General features: G+C 59.3%; 1 protein-coding gene across 2 annotated transcripts in view; it reads right to left on the bottom strand.

The window, feature by feature from the left end:
- Window positions 1-2,298: 2,298 nt before the first annotated feature.
- MVB12B (multivesicular body subunit 12B) overlaps window positions 2,299-14,674 on the bottom strand; it is a 179,706-nt gene continuing 167,330 nt past the window's right edge. For both annotated transcript variants that reach the window (XM_003911940.2, XM_021927647.2), the window contains exon 10: window positions 2,299-6,177. In XM_003911940.2, coding sequence (XP_003911989.1) covers window positions 6,091-6,177 — 87 coding nt within the window. In that variant the 3' untranslated portion in view covers window positions 2,299-6,090. The remainder of the gene's footprint in view (window positions 6,178-14,674) is intronic.

Raw genomic sequence — 14,674 nt, 5'->3', positions numbered from 1 at the left:
GGCGACAGAATGAGACTCCATCTAAAAAAAAAAAAAAGAAAAGAAAAAAAGAGAAATGAGACAGAGACATGGACCCCTTCTTCCAGGAGCACATAATCTAATGAGAGGTACAGGTGGCTGCAATGCAGCGACATGTGGTCCCGTGTGCAAGGCACAGGCAGCTTGAATGGGAAAATACCTTTGCCTCCGAGACATCAGGATGGACATCACAGAGGAGGTGCAGGAACAGGGTCTTGAAGGATGAATAGGAGTTTTCCAGGTAGAAAAATGGGGGAAAAGCATTCTAGGCAGAGGGAATAGTATGTGCAAAGGCAGGGAAGCATATGAGAGGTAAGGGTTTGGGGAACTGCAAATAATTCAGCAGGGGCATCAGTGGGAAGTGAGCCAGGCCCAGGAGGGAGGAGCATGGACTCGTGGGGACTCAGCCTTCATTCCTAGGGTAAAGAGGGCAGGGTAAGTGGAGGAGTCCTGCTGGGTGGATCTGGGCTGTGTGGGGGATGAATGACAGGGCAATGTGGGAGGCAGGTGTGGCTAGGGGGCTGATGCTGCGATCCAAATGAGAGGACTTGAGGCCAGAACTAACACCACAGCAGCAACAAGAGAATATAGTGGCTGGGTTTGAAAACAGTTAGATGACAGAACTGTCCAGCTGCAAATGGAGTGATCCCAAAGGGCTCCAGGTAGGGGCATGGGTAACTCTATGGGGAGATGGTGGAGCTATCCCAAAGATGGGAGGGTTGGAGGAGGAGGGGCCGTTTAGGACTTGAGATAGGATGGTTCGTTCAGCTCGGCATGTGCTGAGCTCAAGGTGAGTACGGGACCTCCACAATAGATACCTCCAGGTGGCTGCTGGAACTACGTGACTGGAGCTTGGAGTGACTGACCAGCGACAGAGCTAAGCACAGAGAAAGGCTGCAGGGAACTGCGGGGGGACGCAGATGGGAAAAGCAAGCCCCGGAGCATTAGGGTTGAGATGGTGGTCAGGCTGGGAACCAGCAGCTGGAGGCGCAGGGGGAGACGTGGGCTCAGGTGCATGAGGCCCGTGGGAAGCACAGGGGAGGAACAGGGGCTGCCGGGCTGGCCCTCCGAGGCTGGGCTGCACCTGCCTTGGGCGCCATGGGCCTCCTCCTGGCCTGGTCACTACCGCCTCGGCTTAGGCCAGTGTAGTAGATTTCAGCTCCTTGCAGCCCCGGGGCCCTGGGCATTGCTCTGTCTGCCTTTCCAAGCAGTGCTTGAAGCCTTGTCCTCGATACCAAAGACCACCACTTGTACTTCCTTGGTGTCTCCAGACCCAGCATAGAGGAGGGACTCTGTACATTCTGTGGACAATAACATAGAATCAAGGCCCCCCAGAAAGACCTGGCACGTGTGTGCTAAATGCCCTGCCTGCATCCTCATTCCATCTTCCCAGGGCAAGCCATTGAGGCGGGGAACTGTGTCCCTTTGGACAGATACAGGGCGCAGGTGACTCGTTGAAGGCCACATGGTCAGGAAGTGGCGAGGCCTGAGCTGGAACCCAGCATCGGCTGTTCTGTCTGCACCGCGGCTTTCCTATTTGATCTTCTGGGCTGCTTTTCCTCTCCTACTGTGGGACAGAGGCCTGAGACATCCCAGAGCGGGGGTCTGGGATGCGGAGGAGGCAGGGCTGGTGCCCCTGAGATGAGCGCTGAGCTAAGGTGGCCGTGCTCCAGCTCCTTCCTGCCCGAGTCTGGTGTGAATGGGCTGCAGGCAGACCGGTGTCTGGCCCAGACGCACAGAGCATGCTAAGAGGAGGCAAAGAGCTTTGATGGTGGAACTTGAGCTGTTGGCTCCTCACAAGGAGCGTGGCGCCTGTCCCTGGGCACCGCTGCCTCCTTAGCAGGTGTCTGGAGTGGCCTCTCACAAGCAGGCGAGCAGGCGGGACAGGATTGAAACCACCCAGACTCCGATGTGCTGTGTGTCCCCAGACAAGGGCCCCGAGCGAGTAGGAGGTGAAACGCACCAAGCACTCTGGCCCTCCCCGCCGGGGCCACCTTGCAGGAGCCGCTCCTGTCTTCACGGCAGCTGGAGCTTTCTCCTTCCAGGAGCACCCCGAGGGCTGCCACCAGAGAACAGAGGGACTTTCTGCATCCCCCAGAATCCCACTGATTGTAACCAGGTCGTCTCAACTAAACGAGGGGCAAAGAAGCCCACCAGTCCTTTCTAGAAGGCTGACAGGCCAGGTGGTGACAAGAGCCCTGCTAGGGGAGAGAGAGCTGGGGGATTGCCCTGAAGGACACTGACCTCTGCTGGCTTCAGACACCACGACAGCAAACTGGGGAAAGAGGTTAAAACAAATGTTTATTTAACAAATTATATTAAGAATACAGACAATCACACAGTGGACTTCCCTTGCCAAGTACAAGAGTCACCTTGAATAAATATGCAGCGGGGACGTCATCCCTAAGGGCCTTGTCCAGGCCTGACACAGTCACACAGCAGCTCCATGGCCTTGGCTGGGAAAACAAAGCCGTCACTGGTGGCAACCCCCGGACATGTGCTCAGAGTGGCAGGAGGAGAGCGGGCCGCCCTGAGGGTGCCAGGCAGCCCAAGCAGAGGCTGTGGGCTCAGGGGTGAGTGCCTGGCATGGCCTCTGGGGACAAGGCAGGCCGCGAACCGAGTTCATGAGCTCAGCCGCCGTGTGGCTGCCAGGCCCGGAGGCTGCTTCCTCAAGGCCCTCCTTTGCCTTCATCCTCAGGCCCACCCAGTTCTCCGAGAAGCTGCAGTCTGGGATTCCCCACAGACACCTGTAGGCTCTGGAGGGCCCTCATCTTGGTGGAGGAGTGCGGGTAGGCCACTCCTGACTGTGCTCAGCACCCACTGCACAGTGACCTGGTGACCAGCAGGGCCCAGTGGCGGCTGGGAAGTCCGTGACAGGACTGGAAACAGAAAGAGCATTCCCAGCACAGGCTTGCGACGGGATGGCTGGCCCGGGGGCTAGGGGCCGACCCCCGCCTCTGCCGCTTAGCAGCCGGTCAAGCCTCAGCCTCTTCAACTCTAACAAGGAGCAAAGAACATCTACTTCCAGGTCACTCTGGTTTTAGGGGGAATAAAAGGAGAAATGTGCTTAGAGAGCCTGGCCGGGAGCAGGTGCTTAGAACACGGGAGTCCCTCTTGTCCTCCTACCGACCTCCAATTCCTTTACACGACCCCACTGGGTTCTCATCTCTCCAAGTGGTGGACGATGTGGCTGGCATTTGTTCTTGGACTTGGGGTGGGAAGAAAGGCCTTAATTATACATTTGCAAGGGAGCCCGCAGCAAAGCACCTGCTCCTTGTCACCTTTGTGCCATTTCCAAGGCCTCTGGAAAGACACTTCAACTTTCCAGAGAGAAAGGGGAGGTGGTGGGGACGGTGTGCTCTGGTTAGCCATTCTGGAGGGACAGAGGCTGCCGGCAGGGACAGCAGCAGTGGTGGGAAGTGCTGTGGCGGGGGGGACCTGAGGGATGAGGCCAAGACCTTCTTCACATTTCCAAGGGAAACCTTGTCCTTCCCTCCCACAGTGGCCAGAGGGCTCGTGGAGAAAAGAACTCTCCCAAAAGACAGAAAAGCTCTCAATTCCTAGGTATGAGCCAGAGTTCCATGCCTCAGTTTTCCCGCACCAGCCCCATTCAGGTGGGCTTACACGCATACGTGCTGTCACACACACACACACACACACACACACACACACACACACAGGCACACGCTTGTCCTCACCCACCTCTCAGAAGGCAATAAATGGTGGGTTAGGAGCAGCCTAAAACCTACCACAGACACCAACTTGTCCTTAACACTGTCACTGCTTATCTGAAGCTGCCGTTTACTACAACGTTCACAGTCATTTACTCTTATGCTAAGTCCGTAATGCTATGGAGAAGATGGCTCCAGCTCGCCTGAGTCCACGCAGTTTGTCCTCTTCCTGGTAGCCTGGAGGTCCTGTCCATCCAGCAACTGCAGGAGGGCATGCGGGGGCACCTGGCTGGGACCCCAGCTCAAGAGGGGCCTGCAGGGGTGTCAGTGGGGGCTGTGGGAGCCCCTTCCTCTCCTGCAGCCGCCCTCACTGCTTGTTCTGCGTCCTTGCAGACAGGGCTCCCACACCACTGCCTCTGAGCCTCCTAGGGTCCAGCAGAGCTGCCACAGGCCTTTTCCCAGTCACGGGAGGGGAGTGAAGGGCCCCTGGCATTATCTGTCAGAGGCGATCTCACAACCAGGGCACGAAAAGAGGTCGAAGGACAAAGTTCACAAACCCTAATGAAGTGGGCAGAAGTGGCCAGAGCTCTGCCCTCTGCCCTCCTGCCGCCCCTGCCTGCTGGAAGTCACCCTTGTTGTTGGCTTTGGTCACACGGGCCACCACCCGAGGAGCCACGGCAGACATAGGTGCCCCCCGTGGGTGCCACGGGGCTCCTCAGGTCCCCAGAACCACACTGGCTTATGTGAACGGAGCATCGGCAGCCAGCCTGGTAGCCCCCTCCCCGCTCAGCATCAGTCCTATGACAAGGTCCTGCTGCTGTGCTACCCAGGAGGCCTGAGAAGGCCACCCCCACCAGGGGCGTCCTCGGGTCTCAGGGAGGGAGAAGTGGCTGCTTCCCTAATCCACAGAAATCAAGAGGTATCCGAGTGAAGATCGGGGTGGCAAAGGAGGAAGATGGGTCCACACAGGGGCCTGGGGCCTGGAGACGGAGGGGCTGGTGCAGGTGCATGAGGTATTTCTGGCCCCGCCCGCCTCTTGGCCAGCTGCGCTGTCCGGCGCTACCTTCCTTTCCTCCTGTTCCTCTGGGCCTCAGCTAGCACTACTGTGGGCTGCCCAGGGCCTGCAGCGGGAGAGGCTGTCCCTGCTGAGGCAGTGGCTTCCCTGGACCCAGATACTGCAGCCGCCAACCGCGGCATCAAGCCCCCACATCCAAGAGCCAACTCTTGGGGACCCAAAGATATCAAGTCCCCATATTCTGAGGAACCAGGACACAGTCCAATGCCTGACACCACAGAGTGAGGCAGCCCTTCACGTGAGGGCCCGGGCCCTGAGAGATGGCAGCCACCACTGCTTAGGCAAACGCGCCTGGGGCTGAACTTGGCGCCCAGCACTGTGAGGACGCCAGCACCAGTGGGTACTCAGGAGACATGCCAGTTCTGGCCCAAATTTGGTGACCTGGGTCAGGGGGACCTTTCAGAATGACTTGTTCCTGTTAGCAGACACCGTCAAGACACGCCTGGCTCCGAGAGGGGCTAGGTGCCCGTGTGCCTGTATCCTCCCAGGGCCAGCACGTCTCAGAGGGTGTCCCTGTGGTCCCTGGGTCAGGGCATGGGCTGAGGCACCTGGAGCTATCGTTGGCATGTGGTTGTTGCGCGGATGAGCCCTTGGGGGAGGCGCGCCGTGGCCGAGCACAGCGTCCTGGTGGTGGATCCAAGCAGGGCCGTCAACCGTCCTCCTCCCCAGAAAGCAACAACCCCTCCGCCGGGGGCAGGGCTGCTGCTCCCCGACTTCCAGGCGACTGGGTGAGAAGTCCATGGGATGTCCAAAGGGCAGGGTCCACGCCGGGGCCACTGGCTTCTTCCTTCCACGTCTTCTCAGGGCTGCTGTGAGATCCTGCAGAGAGGAACTTGGTCCTGGCAGCCCTAGGCCAGGGAGGATCAGTGACCCTGGAGAGTCCTAGGTAAAGCTATCCGCCCCCAGGCTCTTCCCGGAAGGGACTCAGCGGCTTAGTGGGGTCTGCCCTGGTAGGTGACAGGAGGGAACGGAGGGAGCCGGTGGGCGTCACTGGGCGGCCGGGGCAACTGCCCGGGGCCCTCAGGGGGACTCCGTGGTGAGTGAGGTTTTTGGAGGACAACTGGTCATCACACAGACACGTTAGGAGCCGCTGGTCACTATAGCACACACAGATTAGTCATGGTTATGAACAACGTCCCCAGGGAGGCCGGGGTGTCAGGCCAGCTGAAGACAGGACACGCCCACTTAGCTGCCCAGTCTCCGGGCCAGCCCTGCTGGGGCAGTGTGGGAGGGAGGGCTGGTGGAGGCGGCAGGAGGAGGCGGGGGCAGCAGCCCCTGCCGTCAGTAGTCTGGGCGGTGGTCTCCCCGCAGGTGGCCGCTGGCTCCTCAGGACTGCGGGATCTGCTGACACCTGGTGGGGCTGGGCGGGAGCCTGGCGGCTGCGCTCTGCTCTGTGCGGAAGCTGTACTCATACTGCAGGGGCGGGTGGGGACAGAGAGACACAGTCAGTCCATGGGACACCAGGGAAACCCCTCCACAACCTCAGATCAAGAGCAGGCAGAGGCCTGGGCTGCCTCATGGGGCATCCTGACATAGGGCAGCTGGCCAGGCTGGTGCCAGCCGGAGCCTGCCCTCTGCTGGCCCTCTTGGGCCCCCGAGCTGTGCCCGTGAACTGTGTATGTGGCGTGTGTGTGTGGACACGCCTGCGGGGGTGACAGGCTCCTGTGGTGATGACTGGAACCCTCCACAGTCCCTGCCTGCTCCCTGTGAGGCCAGGCCTGGCGCCAGCAGTGTGCAAAGCCATGGTGCCACGCACCTGCCAGGCCTGTGCTGACTGTCATGGCCTTCTGCCCAGCAGGACAGTTCTCGTGCCCCTGCTGGTGAGGGCAGATTCTCAAACCCAAACCTCGCCAAGGCTGGTCTCAGCTGCCAGGCTCTGGGGACCTGTGATATGCTGGCTCCGCTGAAGCAAGAACCAATACCAGGTGGTGCCCAGGGACATGGGAAGGGCCTCCACTGCTGTCCCTGGCACCGTCCACACCCTCCCCATGCCTTCCTTACGGAGTCCTCAGAGGCACCCCTGCTGAGGACTCCTGACAGGCCACAGCGGGGCCAGAGTGGCTGCCTGGGGAGGGGACCTTCCTCCACGGCTCAGCCCTGCTGCTCCCTGTCTTGAGGACAAGAGTTAAGCCTCACACCAGAGACCCCAGCATACCTAAGCTACCCTGGCCCACCAAAATGAGTTCCAAGTCTGATGGAAATTTAGAGAAGGGATAAGTACCTCTGAGGGGGCTGGGAGCACCTGTAGTTCACTTAGATGCCAGGTGAGGTCTTGGTGCCCAATCATAAAGCAGGGCATGTGGGCAGAGCGGGCACATGGGCAGAGCAGGCACGGGGCACTCCAGCCACAGAAATGGGCTGGCAGCTGCCTGGCTGGACACAGGTGCAAGGTGCTGGGGCTGGGTGGGGTGTGGGGAACAGCCTGGAACCCTACGTCAAGGCAGCCTCGTGGTCACATGGATTTTAGGAAGCAGGAACTTAGATTAGATCAGTGGTTTTTCAAGCATTTTAAATATTAAAAAAAGTTTTAGCAGTAGAATTGCCGTAAGAAGAGCTCCCCTGCAGAGAGCAGATGGAAGCGGAGCTGCCCTGTAGCTGAGCTGACCATGAGCTGCAGCCCCTTGGGGGACACCTGTAGACAGGCAGTCCAGGAAGGGAGGCCGTCAGGAACACGGTAGGGGTCACACCGCCCTAGGAGGACGCCAAGCACTGCAACCAGCCCTAGGGAGGGTCCTGGGGTGCCCACGCCCTGCCCACCAGCAGGTGGCCTTCCGGGCCTGCCCAGCCCTCCCTGCTGCCCAAAGTGAGCCGCCTGTAGCAAGGAGCCCTCCCGAGGGCCCCGATGAGTGAGGAGGGCTGCAGGGCTGAGCCTTCAGGGGCAGAGTGGGGCCCAAATGCCATCCAACCATCAAGGGGCATGGGAGCCCTTTTTCCCTTAAAGTGGAAAACTGGTGGGGAGGCTGTGGCAGCCAGCAAGTTGTAGCCCAGCACTGCAGCCATGCCCACAGACTAGCGCCACGTCCACGGCCAAAGCCCAGCACTATGTCCACGGCTGCCCCTGCTCCACAGTCCCCAGGCCGACCCGGGACAGATGGATAGACCCGGGTCTCAGCTGGGGCTGAGGCTGGCCCTGCCCCGTGTGCAAGGTGGGCTGAGCAGACATGTGGGCGCCGAGCCAAAGGGAGCCCTGTTCACAGCATCTGCTGCCTGGCAGGGTGCAGAGGGAAGGACCCGAGGCTGCAGGACAACTCAGGCAGGCTCCTCTCCTCTCCTGCCCTCAGTGAACTCCTCTCTCAGGTGGGGTGACGCGCCCACATCCAGGCCTGCCCGGAGGATGGAATGAGCAACGGCAGCGCAGGGCCCGCCACGCCCTGGCACTGAGCAAGCTATCACTGAACATCTGGCTGCTCCACAGAACCCGCCATGCAGCCCCAGCCCTCCACTTTCCTGCTCGCCAACCACCAGGCACAGGCCGCGGTCAGGAGACTCCGGCTCCGGGAGGCTGAGGAGCGGGGGCGGCGCCAAAGGCTGGGAGGACACTGCCACCTGGTGGCCGCCTAGGCACATGCACGGCAGGGAACAGCGGCAAATTTATTCCCTGGCTGGCTTCATCAAGCCCCCACAGACACCCGCCCTGCGCTGGGCTCCCAGGGTAGCAGAGGACGGGGCGGGCATGCCCAGCACAGCCCAGCATGAAGGCCACCTTCGAGGGCACATGCACGGGGCGTGGGGACCACTGGAGAGGGCAAGGAGGGCTTCGCGGGGCAGGGGGCATTCACATCTTGAAAGCAGATTTGGGGCCTGACTGGCGAAGGGAATTGACAGCACCTAGGGCAGCAGGTGCCAAGGTGCAGAGAAGAGCGCCACGGGCACACCTGCCTGTGGGGACAGCGGGGCTGAGGGCCTGCGGCGTGGATAGTTAGACCATCAGCCCTAGCTCGGGAGAGAACATGCAGCAGGCTTTTCAACCCTGAACGCACACCAGTCCCCGGGGGTCCCAGTCAAATGCAGATTCTGACTGGATAGGTCTGGGGCCAGGCCTGAGAATCTGCATTTCAAATAGCTCCTAGGTAACCCCATGCTGCTGCTCTGGGGACCGGTTTAGACAATTCTACGACCCAATCACTGGGACCTGGGAATGGGTGTGGATGTGGATGTGCAGTGAGGGAAGGGCCAGAGACCACATGCTGTGCAGAGAGGAGCTGGGGAAGGACTGGCGGGGGAGGGGGTGGGGGTGGGTGGGTGGTGGGGGAGGCGGAGGTGGGACATGGCTTGGAGGTGCTCCACTTTGGATGCTCCAAGGCCATGCCAGGGAGATGCCTGCAGAGGTGAAGCATCTCAGATGACAGAGGGAGAAAGCCCACAGCCAGGTGTCTGCAGGGCAGTGGAGGGGCTGGGGGAGGCTTCCTGGGCCGTGCCCTTCTGCTCCTTCAGTAGGCCTTGCTGTATCTGCTGGTCCGGGTTCCTGGGAGTGGCAGGGAGTGCTGAGGGCTGGCCGGCCAGAGAGAGCAGGTGAAGGGCGGCTGCAGCCCCAGCCCGAGTGTCCACAGCCAGAGGGCCTAGGCCCGGGCCTGGTGGGGGCTTTCTGGATGGTGAGCGGGGGAGCAGGACGCTTCCACGCCTCTGTGAGCAACTGGCTGATTGGGCAGAGGAGCTGTCCTGGGGACCCTGTGCCCCTGTCCCAGTCTCTGTGGCCAGGAGTGGGAACAGGGTCGCGGGGAGGGCATGGCTGGGCCCTCCGGGCTGGGGGAGGGCGGAGAAGGCGCCCCTTCCTGCCTGCGCCGCGCCGGTCCCCGCGAGGGCGCACAGATTGCGCCCCCACCCTCTCTCCCTCGAGATTTTTTCCCTTTTTAGGTTATCTTGGCTGGAGAAAAGCGTCACCCACCCCCCCCTTCTTGTTTTCCCTAACTCCCCAAATGAAATTTCAACATATGTCCCGCGACATAATCCCCTCTGGCTGCGGCCGCCTTCCCGCAGACGCGGTCCCTGCCCGCTCCTCCCGCCGTGTTTACCCAGGAGACGGGGCCGCTTCTGGAAGCCCTTTCACTCCCTTGGGCAAACAGCGAGTACCTTTGAAGGTGGATTTGGGCCCAGATCTGTTTACTCAAGACATTAGTTTCCTGCATAAGAAAAACCTGCACTCGCGAACAAACAGCAAATCCTTTTTGAATTAAAAAAATTTTCAATTAAAAAGCATTTGGTCCGCACAGCTCCGTCCAGCTGCGCAGCGCCGGGCCTGCGCCCTCTGGTGGGCACAGGCCGCCACTGCAGTAGCTGGGCAGCCCGGGCCTGGGGCCTCTCTCCGGAAAGAGATGTCACTGTCAGGGGTTCTGCCAGGGGTCCCGGAGGCTCTGCCAGTGGTCCTGGGGACCCTGCCACTGATGGCAGCAGGCGTCTCCGGCCACGGTGCGAGAGTCTCAGCTTCTAAAAGCCTTTTCTCATAGTGAGGCCAGTGTCCTGCGATAGGAGGTGCCAACTGTAGGTTCCAGCAGCACCTAGGAAGCAAAGTCACTTCAGCTCCAGCTTCGAGGCAAACAGGGGGCAGTAGAACCTAGTGGTCTACTCACAACTAGGACGATTCGTGTGCAAGTGCCTTGAGAGTGAAAAGAGCCCTGGTTATGTATCAGAACCAAAGGCTTTAACCACAGTGATGCATGTGCCCCACCCGGGGTTGGCAGGAGTGGTCGTGGTTTAACCGGCACCGGGACACCAGCATTTTTTTGAAAACACTCAGGTGATTTCAGTATTAACTGCACTAATCACCAGAGGGGAAGGCAAGTGCACTGCCCCTCCAGGCTCCTCCCTCCTTCCCACACCAGGTCTCATACTGAGCGCTCTAGAAGGCTCCAGACGAGAAAGGGCAGTAAGGGGCTGATCCCAGCACCCGAGCTTTGCAGAGGAGGAAAGTGAAGCCCAAGAAAGGATCTGACTTCCTGAGGTCCCAGAGTGAGCTGGGCAGTGCTGGACCAGGCCTGGGCCCAGAGAGGCGTGGGGGGAGGGGGGCAGGTGCTGTGCTGGCTGGGAAACCTGCATTAGACATTGGCACCCACCTCTCCTGGGATGCAACTCCAGCATGGAGGCCAGACCGACAGACATGAACTAGTGAGCTCGTGGGTGAATCATGGTAGGGTCTGGAATGGTGTAGTCCAGAGGGCAGGGGCGGGGCCAGGCCAGGTGAGGACAGGTGGGAGGGAACTAAAGGGGCCAAGGCTGGGGCCAGCGAGAAGAGTCTGGTGCAGGGGTGGACAGACACTGATGGGTGGGCTTGGGCAGGTGGATGGGCCTGGCCCTAGCACAGGCAGGGAGAGGTGGGGGAGATGCTGCACCGCAGCCCCACCTGTCTGTTTCTCCAACCCCCGGCTCAGCACTCCAGTCATCCCCTTCCATCTCAGGCGCTCCCACGGCCTCGGCCACCATACAGGCTCTTCCTGTTTCTAAAATCCTAAAGCTTCAGCTTGCTTACACAAGGGGCTCCATGTCCTCATCTGTTTCCTGAAGATGAGGAATGCAGCCCTGGCTTCTGAAACACTGAAGGAGAGAGGCAGGGCCCAGCACACTGCCCATGACATACGGCAAGGCCTGAAGCGCTGTATTCCCGGGACGGGCCTTCAGGGCCCCATGGCCCCATCCTGCAGGCCTCTTCCGCAAGACGAGGGTGAGCTGCCCGCTGCTTTCTAAGGCATATTCCGGAGCCCCTCCCCAGGCAGTAGTTCAGTGGGTGTGGGCGCCGGTGTTTCGACAAGGACCCAGGTGATTCTGAGCAACTGTCCAGTTTAGAAACCCTGCACGTCTTCTTCCAGCAGCTGCAGGACTGGCTGAGGCCACAGAGGGGAAGGCACCGGCCTGGGGCCACCTGACATTCTGTGGTCTGAGCCTTCCCATTTTCTCCATGGGAGTCCTTGCTTCCTACTTGGGCCATGGTTCTAGAGACATTGGAGAGGCTGCACGCCCAGCGGGAAGCCCCAGGTCCAGAGAGTGCGAGAAAGTGCTTGGCCCAGAGGAAGGTTATTCACGAGCAGGTGGGCCTTGGGGGTAGGGGGAAGCCAGGATGCCCACCTCAGGCCCCGGAGATGAGGCAGATTCCTTGTTCAGTGCTGTCTTTGAGAGTGAGGCCCCGCAGCTGGGCCTGAAGCTCAGGGCTGTGACCCCTGTGGTCAAGAGTAGGGAGCTGGATAGTCTGGCAGGACAGAACCCCCTTGCCACTACTGGGGAGTGAGCCGAGGTCCCATGAAGCCACGCCACTTGACCAAGGCCTCCGGGTTGGGGAACAGCTGGGAGACGCGTTCAATGACCACACTGCGGGGTGTGGACAGAGGGGTGGGTGAGGGCTCCTGCAGACCCTTTGGGAAACCGCTTCTCTTTTCCTAACAGCCTGCCCAGATGGTTCATGAGCTCTAACCTGAGAACCGCAACCCAGAAGCACGGAGCCAAAGATCCAGCTGGGAGGTGGGGAATAAGGGCCCCACCAGCTCCACGTGGTTCTAGGGCACCCCTGCCCCTGCTTCCAGCCAGTTCAGCCCCTGCTCCCTGGAGCCAAGAGCTCCAGGAGCAGAAGCCTGTGTGTCTGGGCACTGCTGTGTCCTCACTGCCCAGCACAGCACCCAGCCCGGGTCACTGAATAAATGCATGGCCATCTGCCAGTCCAGTCTCTTCCTCTCTACTAGTCCACATCCCAGTCATTCTGTCAATCCTCATTGGTACCCAGCCCCTCCTGTCTCCTCCAAGCCTGGGTCTCCCACAGGGCGATGACAATGCCGAGGGTCTGTCTCTGAGGGACACCCTGCCTTAGGTTGCCTGTCCCCTGGGCTCAGGGCCCGGAGAGCGCCCTCACCTTCAGGGCACCCTAGCTCACAAAGCACCTTCCACCCAGGATCTGGCCTGCGTCCAGGAGCAGGGCAAGTGACTCCCAGCTCTCCACCCTGATGCAGAGCCCTGAGCCCCACATCCTGGGGAGAGGTCTTTCCCCTGCGTAGCTCCCCCTCCTCTCCCAGCCAGTTCTGTCAGGAACACTCTTCCTTGTCCTTAAGGACCACTAAAGGGACACTTGCTCTGGGAAGCGTGCTCCTTCCCCAGGGAAAACGGACCACAACAACACTTTCCATACCCTCCTCATGCTCAGGGCAGCTGTGGAGCCTCAGTTAGGGCCCAGGAGCCCAGTGGAGGACTGGTGGCCTGAATGAAAGGAATGGAACAGTGGTAGTGGTGGTGGTGGAAGGTGGTGAGTAGATGGAATGGGTGGTGGAGTGGTATGGATGGATGGTGGATGGATGGATGGTGGAGGATGGATGGATGGATGGTGGTGGATGGTGGATGGATGGATGGATGGTGGATGGATGGATGGTGGATGGATGGATGGTGGATGGATGGGGTGGTGGATGGATGGTGGATGGATGGATGGTGGATGGATGGTGGATGGTGGACGGACGCGTGCGGGGCGGACGGATAGATGGCAGGATGACGGGCGGATGGCAGGCAGATGGATGGGCAGGTAGATGGATGGGTGGATGGGTAGGTGGATGGATGGGTAGGTAGGATGGATGGGTGGATGGGCAGGTAGATGGATGGCAGGTAGATGATGGGTGGATGGGTAGGTGGATGGATGGATGGATGGGTAGGTGGATGGATGGGTGGATGGGTAGGTAGATGGATGGGTAGGTAGATGGATGGGTGGATGGGTAGGTGGATGGATGGGTGGATGGGTAGGTGGATGGATGGGTGGATGGGTAGGTGGATGGACGGGTGGGTAAGTGGGTGGGTGGATGGACAAGTCGATGGTGAGTGAAGAGACACATCAGGCTCTGGGCATAGCTCAATGCAAAGGAGAGAAAGCAGCTAGTTTAGGGGCTCAGTTCTTGGGCAGGTAGAAGGTCATCCTGGTTTTTAGTCCTTCTGTCAGCAGCACTGTGCTGGCACAGCCCTGGGGCTTCTGGGCATGACTGAATGTCAGCCCATCCCATGGTACAGTAACTCATGTACATCAAGTACCAAGCCCAGGGCCCATCCACGCAGCACGTCGTGCCTGTGGATGATGAAACTGAGTCTAAGTCTAGTGATTTGGTCTGTTTCTCTCTGCAGGCAGTGTACGAGCTGCAGCTTCACACAGTGCTGGCCTGTGTGGTGTTTTACAATAGTTATAAACATTGAAAAGTGGAAAGACTTTGCATAGGATGCTGATATTTATCTAGATGTTATTGAAAAAAACATAGGGAGATATGACAATTCCAGACCCTCATTCTCACCCAGTAAACCCTCAGTCTCACAGGTGGGTGGTGGGTGGAGGTGGCCTCCTTTCCAGAGGCCTGTGCTCTCCAGTTTGCCACAGTCCCCAGTACTCCCTACAAAGCCCCTGGCTGGGAAGACCGTCCGCTGCCATCTCACCACCGTGACTGTGTCTTGCGTGTGCATGTATAGGATGATGTGGGCACAGCCAGCAAGAAAGCAAAATGTTTCTCGTAGCTGTGACTATTAAAAGTAGGAAAATGAAAGATAGATTGAGAAAACTATGTATTTCAAAAAAAAAAAAAAAATGGGAGAAAGCACATTTTGTGGTGGAAATGAAGATGGCTGCATGATGAACAAAGACAAAAACATGCCTTGCTCTTGCCTCGCTCTCCCCAACCCCTCGCTCCCTGTGGCACCTGCATGTCCAGCTGTGCTGCTCTGGGTGGGGGCTCTGGGCAGGGCTATGCACTGTCAGATGCCCTGGCCACTGAATAAATGCCATTTCCCTTCTCTTCTCTTTTTTTTTCTTTTCTTTTCTTCTCTCTCTCTTTCTTTCTTTTTTTCTTTTCTTTTGAGACAGGATCTCACTTTGTTACCCAGGCTGGAGTGCAGTGGCTCCATCTCAGCTCACTGCAGCCTTGACCTCCTCATACCTTGGCCTCCCCAGTAACTGGGACCACAGGCATGC

Source organism: Papio anubis, chromosome 13 (assembly GCF_008728515.1).
Source record: "Papio anubis isolate 15944 chromosome 13, Panubis1.0, whole genome shotgun sequence".
Lineage (NCBI taxonomy): Eukaryota > Metazoa > Chordata > Mammalia > Primates > Cercopithecidae > Papio > Papio anubis.
The sequence above is the reverse complement of the archived record's forward strand: the minus strand, read 5'-3'. Positions and strand labels throughout refer to the sequence as shown.